Source organism: Nelumbo lutea, chromosome 2, assembly GCF_056320005.1.
Source record: "Nelumbo lutea isolate HS-2025 chromosome 2, American lotus-T2T, whole genome shotgun sequence".
NCBI lineage: Eukaryota > Viridiplantae > Streptophyta > Magnoliopsida > Proteales > Nelumbonaceae > Nelumbo > Nelumbo lutea.
The window spans coordinates 22,608,834-22,630,535 of NC_142685.1; the positions used below are offsets into that span (position 1 = coordinate 22,608,834).

The window sequence follows — 21,702 nt, forward strand, 5'->3', positions numbered from 1 at the left end:
TGATTTCAGATCAGATTTGGGGTGGTTTCAGATCGGATCAGATCAGATTTCAGATCAGATCAGATTTGTGTTGGTTTCGGATCAGGTTTCAGACTTGCTTGACTCTGCTTTCTGGTATAATTGCTCTAACAATTTGTAGCCACTGAATCTTGATAAAAAATGGAGTTTAAGGGTCAGGGAGAAAGTAGTTTTGGAAACCACAGTTATGGTAATGTATCTGAAACCGGGTTGCAGATTACAACTATGAGATTTGATGGGTCAAATTATTTGGAGTGGGCGCAATCAGCCATGATGGCTATTGGAGGAAGGGGAAAACTGGGTTACCTCTTGGGAGATGTGAAAGAACCGTCCAAGGAGGACCCGACATACACCAAGTGGGTTCAAGAGAACTATTTAGTTATGGCATGGATGTGTAATTCTATGAAGCCACATATCAGCCGAAATTACTTGTGGGCAAAGACAGCCAAAGAGATATGGGATGTTATGAAAGAAACCTATTCCCAACCCCTTAATGTTGCCAGAGCCTATGAACTGAAGTGTGAGGTGAACAACCTTAAACAAGGAGAGAAGCCAGTTTCTGTCTACTTCTCTACCTTGAAATCCATGTGGCATGAGATTGACCATCTAGAGACCCTTGAGTGGGAGAGTCCCAAAGATGCATAGACTCACAAAAAGCAAGTCGAGACGAATAGGGTATTTGAGTTTCTGGCTGGTTTGAATTCAGAATATGACATTGTGCGACAACAGATACTGACAAGAGATAGTGTGACCCTTTCTCAAGCATACTCCCTGGTGCATAGTGAAGAGACCAGGAGGAAAGTTATGATGCAGCCTCAACCCTCTTTCCCAGCCTTGACAGCTATTAAACCCAAGCCAGGGGGTGACTCAGAAAGGGGCCGGAAGAAGGAAGATAAACGGGATCTGATATGTAAACACTAAAAGAAACCCAAGCACACAAAAGATACTTGTTGGAAGCTACATCCTCACTTGGTCCTAGCAAAACTAAGAAATAAGAAGGGTAATGCTCATATGGCAGTGAACACTGATTCAACATACTCATCAGGCACATCCCTGGAGACTTTAGCTGCTGTTCGGGCTGCCCTCATACAGTTGGAAAAGGAAGTTGGGAGTTCAGCTCAGCCATCTCAGTCACCATCAGCTCCTGCCACATCTGCATTTGCACATTCAGGTACTCGAGCCTCAGTTTACCATGCTTCAGCTCCAGGTAATACTGATCACTGCTGGGTAACAGATTCAGGTGCATCTGACCATATGACTACCTTGCCATCTTTGTTCACTTCTTATCACTTGTCCTCTGGCCGAGATAGAGTATCCATTGCTGATGGCTCTCTTGTTCCCATTTCGGGCAAGGGGGACATCAAGCTATCGGATACTATCTCTTTATCTTCTATCTTGCATGTTCCTAAGCTTGATACTAACCTACTTTCAGTTAGTAGTATTACCAAACACATGAACTATTCAGTAACATTTTTCCCTGACCGATGTGTTTTTCAGGATTTGGAGACGAGGAAGGTGATTGGGACTGGCCGTGAGACGAACGGGATCTATCTGCTTGGAGAGAGTTCTCGTCGGGAGTAGTCAGTGAATAAGAAGTCTTTTGTTTCCCAGTCTGAGAGTTCGGTTGCTTTGGCATAACCGATTAGGTCATTTGTCTTTTAAGTCTTTGAAGAGTCTGTTTCCTTCTTTATTTGAGTTTGTTGAGTTATCAAAGTTGAGGTCTGAGAGTTGTGAGTTTGCCAAACATTGTAGAACCTCTTATTCTTTAAGTAATAAAAGGAGTAATTCCTCTTTTGATATTGTGCATACCGATGTTTGGGGGCCATATCATATCTCTTCTATGGGTGGGTACAAATATTTTCTACTGTTTGTTGATGACCATATCCGCTTTTCTTGGGTCTATCTTATGCGTTCTCGGGATGAGGTTCCTGCTCTGACCCAAAACTTCCATCAGATGGTTCTCACTCAGTTTGGGACCAAAATGAAAGTCCTTAGATCTGATAATGCAAAGGAATACATTGCTCAGCCATTGACCTCCTACCTTCTTAGCCATGGAGTTATTCACCAGAGCACTTGCCCTTATACACCACAGCAGAACGGCGTTGCCGAAAGGAAGAGTAGGCATATCTTGGAGGTGGCTAGAAGCACTATGTTTACCTCCAATGTACCTATTCGCTTCTAGGGTCATGCTATCTTCACGGTAGTTTATCTCATTAATCGAGTTCCTTCTCGGGTCCTTGATATGAGAACCCCCTTTTCCCTTCTATACCCAGACGAGGAGTTGTTCATTGTTCCCCTTAAAACCTTTGGTTGTACCTGTTTCGTTCAGCTTCTCGGGCCTCATCATTCCAAATTTGAACCTAAGGCCTCCAAATGCATTTTCCTTGGTTATGCACAAACTCAAAAGGGTTATTGCTGCTATGATCCGGTTTCAGGGAAACGGTTTGTCTCCATGGATGTCACCTTCTTTTGAGGAGACACCCTATTATCCTAGGGTTTCTCCTTAGGGGGAGAGTAGTGAGAGTGGGGCTGAGTGGGGCTGTTTTGAGTTTCTTTCCTCAGGGGGAGAGCAGTGAGAGTGGAAGTGGGGCTGGTAGAGATGGGGCTGTTCCTTTACCTATTCCACTAGGTAATGAAGGTTGTAGTGGTGAGGGTGGTCAGAGGGAGCCGGAGTTGAGAGTCTGTCACAGGCGATGCAGGTAGGTTGATCCTAGACTTCGGTAGTCACGGCCAGCTCCAGTTCCTTCTACGCCTTCAGATCCAGAGCCTACTGAGATACCTCGCACTGTTGCCACTTCCCCTCCTATGGATGACCTTGATCTCCCTATTGCCATTCGCAAAGGGAAACGACATTGCACCACTTCTACAACTCACAGCATCTCACAGTTCTTATCCTATGATCGTCTATCACCATGTTACCAGTCCTATCTCAATTCCATTGCCGATGTCCCTATTCCAAGAACAGTGCAAGAAGCCTTATCAGTTCCAGAATGGAAAGATGCAATGCAAGTCGAAATGGATGCCCTGTTGAAGAATAATACTTGGGCACTGGTTGACCCACCAAAAGGAAAGAAACCGGTGGGATGCAGATGGGTGTTCACTGTGAAGCATAATGCTGATGGCTCTATTGAAAGGTACAAAGCCCGACTGGTTGCAAAGGGGTTCACTCAGACTTATGGTATAGACTACTTGGAGACCTTTGCCCCAGTAGCCAAGATGACCACCATTCGAGTTTTGTTATCCCTTGCAGCAAATCATTCTTGGCCCCTGTTTCAGATGGATGTTAAAAATGCCTTTTTGAATGGAGACTTACAAGAAGAGGTTTACATGCAGTTGCCTCCTGGATTCTATGATACAGAGACAGGGAAGAAGTTTTTCCGACTAAACAAGGCATTGTATGGTTTCAAGCAGTCACCTAGAGCCTGGTTTGATAGGTTCAGATTAGCCCTTGGAAGGTTTGGTTATGTACAGGCCCAATCAGATCATACACTATTCATCAAGAGGGTGGAGTCCTCTCTGACACTACTAGCAGTATATGTTGATGATATTGTGGTGACAGGAAATGACAGTCATGAGATTGAGTCCCTCAAACAGCTCCTTCATCAAGAGTTTGAAGTGAAAGATCTTGGTGCACTACGGTACTTTTTGGGTATTGAGGTTGCTAGATCCAAGCAGGGGATTTTTATCTCTCAGAGAATATATGTTCTAGATCTGTTGGCGGAAATTGGAAAGTTGGGTGTTAAGCCAGCCGATACACCCATCGAACAAAATCACAAGATTTGTGCAGAGGGTGGGGAGCCTCTTGAAGACAAAGTTATATTCCAACAGTTGGTTGGAAAGCTTCTATATCTCTGCCTCACTCGGCCGGATATCAGCTATGTAGTTAGTGTTGTTAGCCAGTACATGCACTCCCCTAGAACTTCTCATCTTCTTGCGGCAGAGAGAATATTAGCATACTTGAAGAGATGCCCGAGTAGAGGTATATTGCTCAAGAACAATAATAACATGAGGGTGGAAGTCTATACAGATGCCAATTGGGCTGGAAGTGTTGATGACAGAAAGTCTACCTCTGGATATTGTGCCCCAGTGGGAGGTAACCCTGTCTCTTGGAGGAGGAGTAAGAAGCAAAGTGTTGTTTCCCGCTCCAGTGCTGAAGCGGAATACAGGTCAATGGCTAATGGAGTGGCTGAAATCTTATGGCTGAGGTCACTACTTGAAGAGTTGGGTATTTACTATGAAAAGCCCTTAATGCTATATTGTGATAATCAGGCAGCTATTAATATAGCCCACAACCCAGTGCAGCATGACAGAACTAAACATATCGAAGTTGATTGACATTTTGTGCGAGAAAGGGTCACATCACAAGAAGTGTCTTCCGTACATCACATCTAATATGCAGCTCGTAGATATCCTCACCAAGGCTGTACCAAGGAAGAAGTTAGAGACAGACCTATCCAAGTTGGGCATGATAGATATTTACTCCCAACTTGAGGGGGAGTGTAGAGAACACTGATGTGGGCCCCACTGCAGTGGTCCCCACTGTGTTCGTAGGACAGCAGTGTGGTTATTTGTTTCAGTTATAGTAGTGTCAGTTTGAGTCAGTTTGTTAATTCAGTTGTTATTTATTTCAGTTTTTATTTACTTTATTTATTATGAAGTACCAAGGACAGATGTGTCCTTTCCATTATGTACTAAACATAACCTATAAATATTAAGAGAGTGGCGGCAGCAGATCTATTAGAATCTGTCCCTCCTTTCAACAACTTGTGTTCTCTTGCTTCTCTTCCATTCTCTCTCCTTTCTCTCACTTTCTTTTCTGTTTTGCAAACCTAAAACCTTTTAGGATTCAAGACTGATTACAGTCTTGATCTTCTACTAAAATCATAATATCAAAGTGTACCTAGTAAACAAGCATGGACACAAGGACTTGATGTACTAGTTTCTTTTATTTTTCTCAAATAAACAAGATTATGATAGAAATAATCAAGGAAACAAAAATAATAGTATATTCATGTGATAAAAATGTCTATTTATAAATAACCTAACCAAATTAACCAACCTGTTGTCCAACAACATCTATTCTGTCAATACGTCTAAGGGAAAGTTTTCCCTTTGCAGAACGAACTAATAAATAGTCAGTTGATGCCAATTTGTGGGGAAAGAAGGGTGCTCTATACAAGTTCGTTTCAAGAGAAGACTGGCTACAACCAGGTGTGATATCTCCAAGGAAAGGTGATCTATTAGTAGGATCAAGAGTAAGGACATTTCCCAGGCTGTTGTCTCCACTGTGCAATGAGGAGGCAGTTTGGCCACCGGACACTGATTTTTGATAATAAGTGCACAGTCTTGCACCCATCCCAACATTACCTAGAAGTGAAGGTCTTTCTTCACAATACCTGCAAATATCAGAAAACAATACTGAGAATAAACAATTAATAACTTTAGGAGCAACAGAAGTAGATGAATTCACTAAAGTTTCTCATCACTAACTAAAAATAGTAAATAATAATAAAAGAGAAAGGTTAAGTTGTTATTTTCCAAGTTTAAGGATTTAAGAGTGTAAACTAAGAAGCTGAACTCTAAGTAGTAAAGAAGAGGATGAACTTCTTAGAAGCAGAGAATGTCAAATTGAGTTAGCAGTCGACCAGGTCTTTATTTAAATATAAGTGAAGTACAAAGTACAATAAAATTACTGGTATACCCCTGATTAGTAATGGGATAACCAGAATACTTAAAACATAAACAGGATTAGGCCCATTGCCAGACATTGTCAGACATTGCCTATGCAGTGCTGGAAAATTAAAGCCCGAGCTGTTTCCATTAGGTGCCTGTTCTTGCGCTCAGCAACTCCATTTTGCTGAGGGGTGTAAACACATGATGACTGATGTAACATGCCTTCGTCTTCCATGAATGAGTTCAAGGATCTTTCAAAGTATTCAGCTGCATTGTCTGAACGGAATTGTTTAATCTTCTTCCCGAATTGTGTTTCAATCATCTTGCAAAACATCATAGTTATCCGTGGAACTTCTTCACGTCCTTTTGACAGATAAATCCAAGTGCACCGAGAATAATGGTCAATAAAACTGATAAAATAACGGAAGCCATCAATGGAAACAATGGGTGAAGGACCCCAAACATCAGAATGGACCAAATCAAAAGAGGCTTGTATTTCATTACTAGAAATCGGATACATTGATCTGCACTGTTTTGACATTTGACACACATCACAAACTAAATTTTGACTCGGAATTCCCTTAAATAAATCGGGAAACAACATAGCTAAAGAAGAAAAGGACAAGTGACCTAGCCTAGCATGCCACAAGTGCAGCCTAGCTCTTGACTCCACACTTTCTGGACTAGTAGTAGCAAAAGCTTGCAGTGCTGAGCTGACATCCACATCAAAATAGTAGAGGCCATCATACTCACGACCACTCCCAATCGTTCTCCTCATCAATCTGTCCTGGAAGACACATTGAGAGGGAAAAAAAGTTATACTGCAGTTCAAGTTTCTTGTAAGCTTTGAAACAGACAACAGATTTGATTTAAGACTAGGAACATGTAAGACTGATTTAAGAGAGAGATCCTTGCTTAGGTCAACCACTCCCTTTCCCGAGATGGTGGAGAGTGACCCATCAGCTACTCTCATCTTATCCTGGCCAGACAACAAATGATATGAGGAGAATAATGAGGACATGTGTGTCATATGGTCAGTGGCCCCTGAGTCAATCACCCAAGAGCTAGAATTAATGGAACTAGTTGCACTAATGCAGAGGCTGTACCTGATTTTACAAGAGAGGTGGAAGCTAAAGGATTGTTCTTCAGACAGGCTAATGCCCGGCTGAGAATCTCTACCTCACTAGCTGTAAAGCCCACGGTACTTGGTCCAACAGAATTAGCAACCTGCTTTGTGGTGGAGAAAGACACTAGCTGAGTACTCTGTGAGATGTCACTACTGCTGTTGGTGGCAAGATTCCCACTTGCCGTATGGCCCTTATGTTGCCTTTTGTCCTTTCTCAGAGCAGCTGGCTTCAGATGAGGGTACAATACCCAACATTTCTCCTTTGTGTGTTTCTCACCACCACAATGGGTACACTTGAGGGTCTTCTTGTCTGAAAATCTGTTTCCCTTAGTGGAGACTAAAGCTGAATGTTCTCCAGATAGTTCTGTTGCTTGTGCCTGGGAATCAACTTGCATCTCCTTTCTCTGCTCAGATGAGGGTACAATACCCAACATTTCTCCTTTGTGTGTTTCTCACCACCACAATGGGTACACTTGAGGGTCTTCTTGTCTGAAAATCTGTTTCCCTTAGTGGAGACTAAAGCTGAATGTTCTCCAGATAGTTCTGTTGCTTGTGCCTGGTAATCAACTTGCATCTCCTTTCTCCTTACTTCTTCATTCCTCACCAGATAGTAAATATGATGAATTTCAGGTAATTCGTCTCTCCCTAGAATCTGTGACCTTACACCTTCATATATAGGGTCTAAGCCTGCCAGGAACTTAAAGGCTCTGCCCTCCTCAATCTGCTTGTCATGCCTCTCCTTATCCTTTGTATTTTCCCAATCTAATATCAAGTGATGGTCAAGCTCTTCCAAGAGGCCTTCAAGTGTTGCAAAGTATGTTGCCACAGACATGTCTCCTTGCCTTAGGGCTGCAACGTCTTGGTTCAGCCTGTAGATTCTGGCATTGTTCTTCTTTTGGCCATATGTCTTAGATACTTTCTCCCAGATTTTTGCGGCTGTAGGGAAGTGATGAACAGTTTTGGCCACCCGAGGAATCATGGAGGCCAGCAACCAAGACATGACTGTGGCATTTTCCTTGCGCCACACACTGTATTCAGGGCTGCTGATTTCTGGTTCCTTTTTGTCTCCATCCAAATAGCCTGTGAGGTCACGAGAGGTAATGAACAGTCTTGCTGAGACTGACCATTCTCTAAAGTTATACTCATCCAATAGCACACTTGTAATCTGCAAGCTATGCAGATTAGGGTTCTCCTCCAGGTTTGAGGACCTTGTAACAGATCTGTTATCTCTAGAAGAAACTTCATCAGAAAGTGATGACATCCTAACTTCGGTCGAAGAGTTTGTTCACAGTGCTGTAGGTAGTTCTGGTTAGGGTTGGCCGAAGTGGTCACAGGGTTCACAGTGCTGGTAGCACACCGAATAGGTTTCACTTAAGACTAAACCAGTTCGGGTACAGTAGCAAATGAAGGTCTGTAACTGAACCAGTTCACTGAGCTGAAGTAGTGCTGATACCAGAAGAAGGGCTGATAACCGACCTGGAAATGATCTGTAACTGAAGTCGCCACAGTTCTGTAAAGGTCTTGCTGATGCACCGAAGCTGCAACTGTAGAGGAGGCTATGCCTTTACCACTGTTCTGCACAAATCTGGCTGAAGCACCAAAGTTGTAACTGTAGAGGAAGCCCTCCCCCTTTTGGCTAGTGCTAGGACTGCTGGAATCAGTCTCAACTAGGTCTGTCTTGTACAGACCTCTCTTAGTAGCCAAATAGCTACTACTTGCTAAAAAAAAAAACTAGTAGGACATCTACTTCTGGGTCTTACTTCCCTTGGGTCCTACAACCAAGAGAAACCCTAGGTTCGAACTTGCTGAGTTCCCTTACACTCCTAGGTCTTCACTGCAGCAACCCAGAAAGAAAGGAGAAGATGAAAGAAGGCAGCAAGAGAAGATAGTGCACCGGTTGAAACCAGGAAGGAGCTAATGCTCTGATACCATGTAAACTAAGAAGCTGAACTCGAAGTAGTAAAGAAGAGGATGAACTTCTTAGAAGCAGAGAATGTCGAACTGAGTTAGCAGTCGACCAGGCCTTTATTTAAATATAAGTGAAGTACAAAGTACAATAAAATTACTGGTATACCCCTGATTAGTAATGGGACAACCAGAATACTTAAAACATAAACAGGATTAGGCCCATTAGCAAAGGCCCAGTTACAAAATAAAATTAACATAAGAATGGACTAATAGGAGACCCTATCAGCCGAACACACTCTAGCATTCTAACAAAGAGATAGAAAACCACTCAAAGCTTTTGGTGAGCAGATTAGTGTGCTGGAAGATGAAAGTTGTATTGGGGGCAGCAGAAGATTTTGCAGAAAAGAAAGGAATCCCCTAAAATACCTAGCACCCACTGTTCAACCCTGAAATGATTAATTCCCACAGAAAGACCAAGCACCCTGGGCAGCAATAGAGAAAATAAAACAAAGAACCATGCCCGCAACACTAGACAAATGAAACACCAAGGCTTCCATCCAGCCCCCTCCCAAAGACTTGTCAAATGATGCATCTAGAGGATGTGGTGAGAGAACAAATAGTAAGATGGTTATTGGTCATTATTTTGTCAAAGGCACTTATCTTTTCAGTTTTTTGGTATGGAAGGGGGCTTGATATCTGGGACCAAGATTGGTAATGGTCTTTCTTAAGAGGACCTTGATAGAGCAGAATAACAGGGACAGGATTCATGTAGATGATCCCATATAGTTGGGGTTAAGGATGAGTTGAATTGTGAGGAAGGGGGGATCCAGACCACTGGGGAAGATCTTTTCTGAATCTTTCCATTGTTTCTATCTCCTTTTATCTCTCTTCTTTCTTTGGGTTCCTTTCTGTTCGTTATATAGTTTTCCACATACAGTTATTCATCTTAATAATCACATTCCCGCTATGAAAAAAGAAAGAAAAATCTAAACGTTTTTGCTACAGAACTGATCTGTATTGGTTTCATCCCTAGAATAGCAGAGAATAATAGCAGGAGAGAGAGAGAAGAAGAAGAAGAAGAAGAAGAAGGAGGAGGAGGAGGAGAGAAAACTGGTTCAAACCAGAGAAGGATCCTCTCTCTAGTCGGCTAGGTATTATCTATATGTTTCTGATTAAAAAACACAAAGACACTTATGCCCCTAATTAAGTATGGGGCTTAGTACTTAGAACATAAAAGGCATTACACCACATTCTTAATATAAAATGAAATGACCAAACTACCCCTGTATAGCCGACTCTAACACTCCCCCTCAAGCTGGTGAATATATATCATATAGTCCCAGCTTGATACAAATGAAATCCACTCTTCCCCAACTGAACCCCTTGGTGACAATCAACCCCTTCTTTGCCCATTGACTTCTCTTGTGTTTACATTTGCAATACTTATTACTCCAGTAAGCACCTTTCCTCTCACAAAGTGACAATCAACTTCTATATGCTTTGTTCTCATGGAAAACTGGATTAGATGAAATGTAGACTGCAGCTTGGTCGTCACAATCCATGGGGTTATCAATTGTATACCCCCATCTCTTGTAAGAGATTTCTTCAACCAAACTAGCTCACATGTAGTGTGTGTCATGGCTCAATATTGAGCCTCCGCACTGCTTCTTGCTACCACGGTCTATTCCTTGCTCTTCCATGTCACCAAATTGCCTCAAAGAAAGATATAGTACCCTGTATGGACCTCCAATCGGTTAGAACCAGCCCAATCAGCATCTGTGCAGCCCTCTATCTCAAGACTTCCTCTACTCTTATATAACAAGCCACAACCTGGAGCTCCCTTCAAGTACCAGACAATCTTCAAAATTGCATCTCAATGTGGAACCCAAGGATTCTGCATAAACTGACTTACTACACTAACTGCCTGTAATACCTTCTAGGGTCCTCAAACTCCTCACCTGCATCACTACTCAACTTAACATTCAGTTCCCTGGGTATTTCAGCTGGTTTGGCATCCAACAAACATGTCTTCTCCAACAAATCAAGGACATACTTCCTTTGGCATAGATTAATACCATGCTTAGGCCAGGCTATCTCTATCCCCAAGAAATATTTTAACTTACCAAGGTCCTTTGCTTGGAAGTGATCATGCAGAAATGTCTTCAACCTATCAATTCCCAACCTATCACTGCCAGTAATAATGATGTCATCTACATATACCACCAACAAAATCTTCCTGGCACACAAACCATAGCTAAATACTGAATGATTAACCTGAAATTGTCTCATGCCAAATTCATTCACCACTTCATTTAATCTAACAAACCATGGATTATTTAAGTCCATAAATAGTCTTCTTGAGTCTGCACACCTTACCATCCTCCCCCAAAACAACAAACTCTGGTAGATGCTCCATATAAACCTCCTCAAAAAGATCATCACGTAAAAAGGCATTCTAGATGTCGAGCTGGAATAGAGGCCAATCGTGTACATAGTAGGTAGGGAAATCAAAACACGGGCTGAGCCAATCTTTGCAATAGGAGAGAAGCTCTCTATGTGGTCAATGCCATATAATTGTGAATACCCTCTTTTAACCAAATGAGCCTTCAACCACTCTACACTACCATCTAGTAAATACTTGACAGTGTATACCTACTTACAACCTACAACATGCTTGCCAGGAGAGAGAGTAGTGAGATCGCACGTTTGATTATTGAGCTAGAGCAAAGTATTCTTCTTCCATTGTTTGGCGCCACCCTAGAGAGGTAAGATCTTCCTGGACATTCTTAGGAACAGAAACAAAAGATAGTAGAGAAATATATTATCAAGGGACGCAAAAAGGTGCGATATAGAAACATAATTGGAAATGGAATGAAGAGTGCAATTGTGTTTACCTCTTCACAAGGCAATTGGAAAGTCAAGGTCGGAGAGAAGGGGTGAGCCTAGTGTTGAAACAACTGTCAGATTTATCAACGGTGAAGAAACTAGAGGAACCAGTACATGTCGACACGTATACACTTGCTAGATAAGTGGTCGTTCAACAAGAGGCTGCACTGGAGGCGGTGACTAGGACACAACTAGAACAAGAGGAATGGGGTCCTCAACAAGAACTGAAAGTGGAGGTGGAGAAGGAGAGACATCAGACCCAAAGAAGAATGGAACAAACTCTAAGAACTTAACATCGGGACAAACAAAAGAACATCAAGGACTAGGATTATAACACTTATACCCTTTATTGGTTCTAGAATAGTCAAGAAAAACACACTTAGTAGCTCGTGCATCTAATTTGTCCATTCCAGGACCAAGATTATGAACAAAACACACATCCAAAAACCCTAGGAGTGAGAGGGAAAGGAGACAAAGTGGGAAGCAAAACGGAGAAGGGAGAATGAACTTCAAGGATAGACATGGGCATACGATTAATGAGGAAGCAAGATGTATGAACAACATCACTCATAAAAGTTTGGGTAAATTCATATGGTGCAAAAGGGACTGAGCAGTTTCTAAGAGACGGCGGTTCTTTCTTTTAGCCACCCCATTTTTCTAAGGGGTGTAAGTACATGAAGTTTAATGGATAATGTCATGTTCCAAATATTGCTGAAAGGGTGTATAAAAATATTTTTTGCCATTATTAAAACGAAAAATCTTAATGTGCATACCAAATTAAGTGCGAATTTCAGCATGAAACTTTTGGAAAATAGAAAACAATTCACCCCTTTCTTTCATAAGATAAAGCCATATCATCTTTGAATAATCATCAACAAAATTTACAAAATATTTGTAACCATTGTACGACACTTTTATTTGGACCCCAAATGTCTGAATGGACCAAAGAACTAAAAGGAATTAAAATGAACATGATGGTGTTTCCCATACTGACATGACTCACATTCCAAAGTAGAAAGACAACTCAACGACAGAACAAGTAACTTAAGTGTCGTAAGGGACGGACAACCAAGCTTGTAATGCCACTAGAGAGGAAAAAGAGACAACTAAAGAGTTGTTGATGAATCACCACCATCAAAGTAATACAATCCACCAAGCTTCATGCCCTTCACCAATCTTCATCTCCATCTTGAGATCTTTTTTTTTTTTTATCAACAAAAATGAGAATTTTATTCAAATAAGAGAAATAAAACAATTACAACAGATAAGACAAAGACATTTCATTAGAGAATTTTTACAATAAAGCCCAAAAAAGTTGTTGCCTTTGAACTCCTATTTAGCTAGAGAATCAACCATTCCATTTGCGGTTCTCCTAACCCATGTACACGACATATTAATTTCCATTGCTATGGTTACTATCTCCCTTAACTGATGTCCATAGTACTAAGGAACATCTTCTATCTATGGTATTGGGAATGTTTGGATGCCAAACAAGCCATACCTAAGTGGGCAAGGGTAGTTGTATTCTATTGAGATGTAGCCTAAAGGAACCGCTCATGCTCATCACGTGAAACATTCATCATCTCTTTCCAAGAGACATCTATAGATGTAGAAGGTGTCTGGTCAGCTTGATGAATTTCGTCTCTCGTACCACCACCACTAACGATTGCATGATTGGCCCAGGTAGAGGGCGCCCATGTAGATCATAACAAAAATTAGTAGTATATCCCTCCATTCCATAGTGTGTACATTTCCTCACACCATTACCATGTTCTCCCCCTGGATCTCGACCTACAATACACCCACCAGCACGATTGAACATGGGACCACTACTACCACCACAACCTAACTAAATTCCCCGAGCTCCTCCTCTACCACCACGACCTCCACCTCTAGTTACTGCAAAAGTAGACCTATCAAACACGATAGAGTGCTTTGGAAGTCCAACAGAAATCCTCCAAAGACGATCAAACACTTCCTCTAAAGAGGGAAGGGCAAATCCACCTAGTAGTTGTGCTCTCACTAGTTCATATTAAGCCTTCAACCCTACTAAAATCTGGTTACATGAAGTTTCTCTCTCTGTTGTTGCTGAATTTTGACATTAGATGTGAGGGGATGATAAACATTCAACTCATTCCGAAGATTCTTCATGCTAGCATAATACTCCTCAAGACTCTAATTACCTTGTTGCAGATTAAAGTACTCTTGGTAAAGCTGATATACTCTAGTAGTGTTATCTTGTCTGGAGTAAAGCTTCTTTGCATGGTCCCAAATCTCCTTTGTTGTATATAAGAACATAAAATTCACACTAATCTTAGGTTCCATGCTATTCCACAACCATGTCATAATTTGTGCATCCTCTAGTTCCCACTCACTGTAACCCTATGAATCATCTGAGGTTTTTTCCTTTCTCACATGCTTCACCTTCTTCTTCGCCCTAAGAAAGACATCTACAGATTTAGACCAAGGCACATAATTCTCACTATTCAGTTTAGAGGTCATCCGCACACCAAGGTAATCAAGGGGAATCATAACACTAGATTTGTGTTCATTGCCGTCTCCCATAGCTGCAAAAAAAACAAACTTACTAGTACTTCACACCACCTCACTTGCTAGCCACCACACTACACACTAATGGTTGGTTATTACTGAAAACATATGTTGTCACAATTTTAAGCCCTAATTGTCACTACAGTCCTACTCTTTCAGCACCACAAAAACACCTGAATGCATCAAAAACACATAACACTAGGTCTGTAACTGATCATTAATTGTTTCACACTGTATTACCCATATAACCCACTTCACCACAAATCAGTCCTCTTCAATCCATCGATTAAAGGGTTTCTACAAACCACATGAAGCGAACACTACACAACCAACTGGAGGCATGAAAACCTCCAAAAAGGAAAAAAAAAACAACTCATTTTCAACCTTTCTGTGAATCTCCAAGTAACCAATGAGATTCCTGCAGAGATCTAGGGCAAAGGGCAATCCAGAAAATTCTGGGTTGACCTGAACTGATTACAGTGGCTCTGATACCATGTTACAGAACTGATGTGTACTGGTTTCAACCCTAGAGCAGAGAATAATAGCAGAAGAGAGAGAGAGAGAGAAAGAGAGAAGGAGAGAACTGGTTTGAACTAGAGAAGGATCCTTTCTCTAGTCGGCCAGGTATTATTTACATGTTTCTGATTAAAGGACAGAAAGACACTTATGCCCCTAATTAAGTATGGGGCATAGTACTTAAACCAGAACATAAAAGACATTACACCACACACTTAATATAAAATGAAATGATCAAACTACCCCTGTATAGCCAACCCAAACAGTTTTCACTGATACCACAAGACTTTTACGAAAGGAAATAGAGAAAGAAGATTTATCTCCTCTATATATCATGGATTTACAATACTAGCAAATTCTTTATGTACAAATGAAGGGACATATATACAAGAATATTTAAAGATTACTTACTCCATCAGGGAGACATGCCCATCTTTCACAGACAGATCCGACTTCTTAAATGCCCCCGGAGGACGCAAAGACTTATTTTCACCAGGGATCTTTTGTGCCCTTGGCCACAAATGTATTTTTGTACGCACAAGATGCAGCACTGAATTTGGTCTAACATTTTCCATGGCAAGAGATTTAGCATCTTCAAGCTCCTTTCCAGAATAAAATATTTTAACTTTTTCTGATGGTTTAAAATCTGTGCAGGAAGAATTACAAAGTTGCTATTAATATAGAAAAAATCTCAAATAACAAAAGAAGAAATGTAAAAAGGAAATTTGGAGACCAATTGGGATTCCAAACAAGTAGCAATCAGAAAAAAACAATCAACAAATAACAAGTATGTGAGAAAATACTAGCCTAGCTTTTTTGAGGCTTTTGCTTTAACAGAAGAGACGGTCTCCTCTGCATCCACATGGAGTTTACACCCCTTCCCTCCCAAGCTTTTCAATATAATTTTCATAGGCCCTTTTGTAGCTAGTGGTCCTTGTTCCTTTGCTGCAACTTCATTGTCATGGGGATACCATAATGCCTTAGGTCTATGAAAATTTGCAATATCTTTACTGCAAAACAGAACAAATCAGACACTCTCAGCCCACAAAGAACATAACAGAAGTAGACAAATATTCAAGGGGCTAGATAAATGTGACTATGAAGAATATAGTCCAAAAGTGCACAATCTCCTATGATTAGAGCATGATGAATATGCATAAGCAATAAAGAAATTTAAAGGGTTATCTTTTTTTTCCTATTTCCAATAAAATTTTCTTTGTTATTCATGAGAGAGAGAATAACACAATAAGAAATGAAAAGAGGGAATTGAAAATGACCATGATAATCTGGACATAGAAAACAAGATAATTAGTAAGCATAATGCTGTAACAAAGAAGCTAGTTAATATATGATTTTGATACCTAGATATAGCAAGGGCATGGCTAAACAAGGTGGAGAATACAAAATTTACATTACAATTTAAGTACTTGATACATCATGGCTTCCATGTATAAGCATCCAGGTACCAAAGATGTTACGAAAAACCCAAGAAAATAGATTTGAATGGCACCCAACCTGAAAGTAAAGGTAGAGATAAAGAGAAACAAGTGCAGAGAACACACACAGATTTACGTGGTTCGGCTAATAGCCTACGTCCACGGGTGAAGGAGGAACAAAAGTCCACTATGAAGTTGGCAACGGAGAAGAAATACAGAGTTGTGCCCTCACAGAAAAACCCTAAGCCCCAAATACACACAATGTCTCACATGTCTCTCACAAGACTAAGACTCTGCATACAAGAGAGAAAACCCCCCGAAAATACATAACTCTCCGTATTCGGTTCAGACCTATAAGATGAATATGGATCAGGTCCATACCGCCATTTGTGGTGGGCTGCGGGCTTACACATCCACCACAAACCACTATCAAAATTTGCCTTCGGGTTTTTCTAAAATTAATTCGGAGTGGATTCATCAAGCGGGTCGCCACAGAGAATTCAAGGCACAAACATAACAAAAGATTTTAAGTATTTCAGTTGAAACTCACTAGAAACTATAAGAGAAAGAAGCAATATGATAATCATCTAGAAAAATAGACAGTAAACAAAATTTACATTGACAAAATCGGACACTGCAGCAACTTCATGGCTTGATAAACGTGAACCATTCTAGAATCCTGAAAAGAAGCCTAGGGATGGCTTATTGAAGAAGAATCAAGTTGCAGACATGATCCTCAACTAGTCTTGATTTTATATTAAGTCCCACTGTCATAATAAGTAGGGAAATGAGAATAGGTTATATTCTAGGAAGATGATTGGTGTCACTTAAGTATGTTGTATGAAGTAATGGCCAATTGGCCAAAATTGCATAGATTGTACACAACAAGGGTAATTGTGAGCTGTGGTGTGTGATCATAAAGGGCTTTTCTGAAATTGAAGTTTACCAATATATTATATGTCACTCTTTCCTCTCCCAATGAAGATAGCTAAGAAGATTGAAAAGATCCAAAGGGATTTCTTTTGTCAGGGTTGTCAAGACTCAGGAGAGAACAAATTTCACACAATTAACTGGGATCAAGCCTGCCTTCCCCCAGAAGGGGTGGTCTTGACAATAAAAGAATAAAAGATGTCAATGTGGCCTTATGCAAGAAGTGGATTTGGAGAGTATCAAGTGGTGAATCACTAAATTGCTACTAAATATAGAGTATTGTTGAACAAAAGAAGAAGAAGAAGAAGAAGAAAGGAAGGAAGAAGAAGAAGGAGAAGAGAAGAGGCTGCAGACTTAAGGCCTCAAAAGCACTGCTTCATGCGAGTGAAGCATTTGTATTTATACTATACTGGCCATACAACACAAGAGGTCTACAAAATTACAAAAATACCCCTACGGGCACTAAACCTGTGTACAGTACATACAATACATCTGTCAACACTCCCCCTCAAGTTGGGGCATAGATATCAATCATGCCCAACTTGTCATAGAGATCTTGGTGTCTGGAATGGTTTAGCCCTTTTGTAAAGATGTTTGCTAGTTGGTCTTCAGAGCTGATGTATGGAGTGCATACTCCGCCTGTGATGATTTTCTCTCTGATAAAGTGCTTGCCAACTTCAATATGCTTTGTTCTATCATGTACTACCGGGTTAGCAGCGATACTTATAGCTGCCTTGTTGTCACAGAGCAGAGCCATGGGTTTGTCCACTGGAAAACCCAACTCTCCCAATAGATTCTTTATCCACATACCTTCGGCTACTCCATGTGCCATTGCACGGTACTCAGCTTCAGCACTGGATCTAGCTACCACGATTTGCTTCTTACTCCTCCAAGTAACAAGGTTCCCTCCTACAAAGGTGCAGTAACCACTAGTAGACCTTCTATCACTTTGAGATCCAGCCTAATCCACATCTGTGTAAATTTCAACTCTCAAATGTCCATGTTTCTGGAATAATAAGCCAGTACCCAGGGACTTCTTAAGATACCACAGTATTCTCTCCGCTGCTTCAAGATGAGTGGACCTAGGTGCATGCATGAACTGGCTAAGGACACCAACAGCATATGCCATGTCTGGACGAGTCATAGAGAGGTACAACAATCTCCCTACAAGCCTCTAAAATTGCTTCACATCCTTAAGAGGTTCACCTTGGCTGTCACTTAACTTATGGTTGGGGTAAATGGGAGAGTCAGCTAGCTTAACCCCAATCTTTCCAGTGTCCTTAAGCAAGTCTAGGGCATATTTCCTTTGGGAGATGAAGATACCCTTTTTTGATCGGGCAACCTCAATTCCAAGGAAGTATTTGGCAGGTCCTAGATCTTCCACTTCGAACTGAGTGGCAAGGAAACCCTTCAAACTTTGAATTTCATCCTTCCAGTCACCAGTAACAATTATGTCATCCACATATTACTATTAGGGCAGCCATTTTACCTTCTCCCCTTTTTACAAACAGTGTGTGATCTGGCTGACATTGCTTGTATCCCCTCTGCTGAACTGTAGTATGAAATCTGTTGAACCAAGCTCTTGGTGATTGCTTCAGCCCATATAAAGACTTCTTTAACTTACACACTTTCTATTCATTTCCTTGAGCCAAAAAACTAGGGGGTTGAACCATATAAACTTCCTCTTCAAAGTCACCATTCAAGAAGGCATTCTTGATGTCGAGCTGATGTAGATCCCAATTCAGATTGGCAGCAAGAGAGAAAAGTACACTAATATAGTTCATTTTGGCAACAGGGGCAAAGGTTTATGCATAATCAACTCCATATACTTGAGTAAAACCCTTTGCCACTAAACGAGCTTTATACCTCTCCACGGTTCCATCAGCCCCATGCTTAATAGTGAACACCCATTTACATCCAACTGGATCCTTTCCCTTAGGGAGATCAACAAGTTCCCGCGTGCCATTCTTGTGAAGAGTGTAGGTTTTCAAGACTACTATTCAGTCTTGACCACTAAGAGATTTCAGGTTCGATGAGAAGAGAAAGTAAAGAAGAAGTAGTAAAAAGAGTGGTGAAAGAGCAGTAGAACACAGATTTTGAGGAGAACAAAATGTCAACATTCTGCCGCCGCCACTTTAAGTTAATATATATAGGTTATGCTAGTTACATGAAAGGGCATATCTGCCCTTGGTGTCTACATCATAACTGCTAACAAATAACAAACAATATAAAACTGAAACTAGAAATAACAGAATAGCAAAATAACCACAGCTGTGACTAGATACATTCTACCCTACGAACAGAGTGGGACCACAGCTGTGGGGCCCACATCAATGTTCTCTACACTCCCCCTCAAGTTGGGAGTATATGCTCATCATTCCCAACTTGGATAGATCCGCCTCTAGCTTCCTTCTTGATACGGCTTTAGTGAGGATGTCTGCTAGTTGCATACTGGATGTGATGTAAGGGAGGCATACTTCTTGAGATGAGACCCTCTCTCGCACAAAATGGCGGTAAACTTCAATGTGTTTGGTTTTGTCATGCTGTACAGGATTATGTGCTATATTAATGGCGACTTTATCACAGTACAACATTAGGGGCTTCTCATACTCAATACCCAACTCCTCAAGTAGAGATCTTAGCCATAGGATTTCAGCCACTCCATTGGCCATGGGCCTGTATTCTACTTCAGCACTTAACCGGGAGACAACACTTTGTTTTTTACTTCTCCAGGAGACAAGGTTTCCTCCCACAAGGGCACAATATCCTGAGGTAGACCTTCTGTCATCAACACTCCCAGCCCAATTTGCATCAGTATAGACCTCCACCTTCATGTGATTGTTGTTCTTGAAAAGTATACCCCTACCTGGGCATCTCTTCAAGTAGGCTAAAATTCTTTCTGCCGCAAGAAGATGTGTGGTTCTAGGAGAATGCATGTACTAACTGACAACACTAACAGCATAAGTAATATCTGGTCGAGTGAGGCAAAGATATAGGAGATTTCCTACTAGTTGTTGGAACATAAGTTTGTCTTCAAGAAGCTCCCCACTCTCGGCACTATTCCTGTGATTCTATTCAATTGGTGTATCTGCAGGCTTGACACTAATTTTACAGTTTCTACCAATAGGTCTAGGACATATTTCCTCTTAGATATAAAGATCCCCTGTTTGGATCTAGCAACCTCAATACCCAAAAAATACCGGAGTACACCAAGGTCCTTCACCTCAAATTCTTGGTGAAGAAGCTGTTTAAGAGACTCAAATCTCATGGCTATCATTCCCTGTGACCACAATATCATCAACATATACGGCCAGTAGTGTCAAAGAGGACTCCACCCTCTTGATGAATAGGGTATGATCTGACTAGGCCTGTACATATCCAAACTTCACAAGTGCTAGTCTGAATCTATCGAACCAAGCCCTAGGTGACTGTTTCAAACCATACAAAGCCTTGTTGAGCCGGCAGACCTTCTTACCTATTTCTACATCATAGAATCCAGGAGGCAATCGAATGTAAACTTCTTCCTGTAGATCTCCATTCAGAAAGACATTTTTCACGTCCATTTGGTATAAAGGCCAAGTGTGACTTGCTGCAAGGGACAATAAAACTCGAATAGTAGTCATCTTGGCTACCGGTGCAAATGTCTCCAAGTAATCTATGCCATAAGTCTATGTAAACCCTCTTGCAACTAACCGAGCTTTATACCTCTCAATAGATCCATCTGCATTATGCTTCACCGTAAATACCCATCTGCATCCAACTGGTTTCTTTCCTTTTGGCAAATCAACTACCTCCCAGGTGTTGTTTTTCAATAGGGCATCCATCTCAACTTGCATTGCATCTTTCCATTCAGGGACGGATAGGGCTTCTTGCACTGTTCTTGGAATAGGGACATTGGAAATGGAGCTAAGGTAGGACCTATAGGTAGGAGATAGGCGATCATAGGATAAAAAATGGGAAATACAGTGGGTTGTGGATGTGGTACAATGTTGTTTCCCTTTACAGACTGCAATTGGAAGGTCAAGATCATCTGTAGGGGAAGTCTCTGTGGGCTCTGGGACTGAAGTATCTGGACCTGGAGCTGCAGATGAGATTGGAGCTGGTCTGGACTGTTGATGATCAGGATCAACCTGCTTACACCGCCTATGATAAACCCTCAACAACTCTTGATCCCTCTTACCACCCTCACCATTGCAGCTTTCCCTCAATTCCTGATCCCTCTGACCACCCTCACCATTGCGGCTCTCATCACCCAATGGAATAGGTAAAGGAACGGCCCCACTCTCACTGCTCTCCCCCTGAAGACAAGAACTCAAACCCCCACTCTCACCACTCTCCCCCTGAGGGGCAACCCGAGGATAATAGGGTGTCCCCTCAAAGAAAGTGACATCCATGGAGACAAACTTCCTCTTGGAGAGAGGATCATAACAGCAATAACCCTTTTGAGTTTGTGCATAACCAAGGAAGATGCATTTGGAGGCTTTGGGTTCGAACTTGGAGGGATGGGGTCCAAGAAGCTGAACAAAGCAAGTGCAACCGAATGTCTTAAGGGGAATAGAAAACAAGTCCTCACGTGGGTGTAGAAGCGAAAAAGGAGATCGCATATCAAGGACCCTGGAAGGGACCCAATTAATAATGTATACTGTCGTGAGGATAGCA

The 21,702-nt window shown here is 41.4% G+C and overlaps 1 protein-coding gene across 16 annotated transcripts in view; it reads right to left on the reverse strand.

Annotated features, from left to right (window-relative positions):
* LOC148869156 (transcription initiation factor TFIID subunit 1-like) overlaps positions 1–21,702 on the reverse strand; it is a 197,337-nt gene that overhangs the window by 65,005 nt on the left and 110,630 nt on the right. For all 16 annotated transcript variants that reach the window (XM_088973213.1, XM_088973212.1, XM_088973209.1 and 13 more), the window contains 3 exons: positions 15,485–15,687; positions 15,089–15,323; positions 5,078–5,414 (listed from right to left, as the gene is read on the reverse strand). In XM_088973213.1, coding sequence (XP_088829339.1) covers positions 5,078–5,414; positions 15,089–15,323; positions 15,485–15,687 — 775 coding nt within the window. The remainder of the gene's footprint in view (positions 1–5,077; positions 5,415–15,088; positions 15,324–15,484; positions 15,688–21,702) is intronic.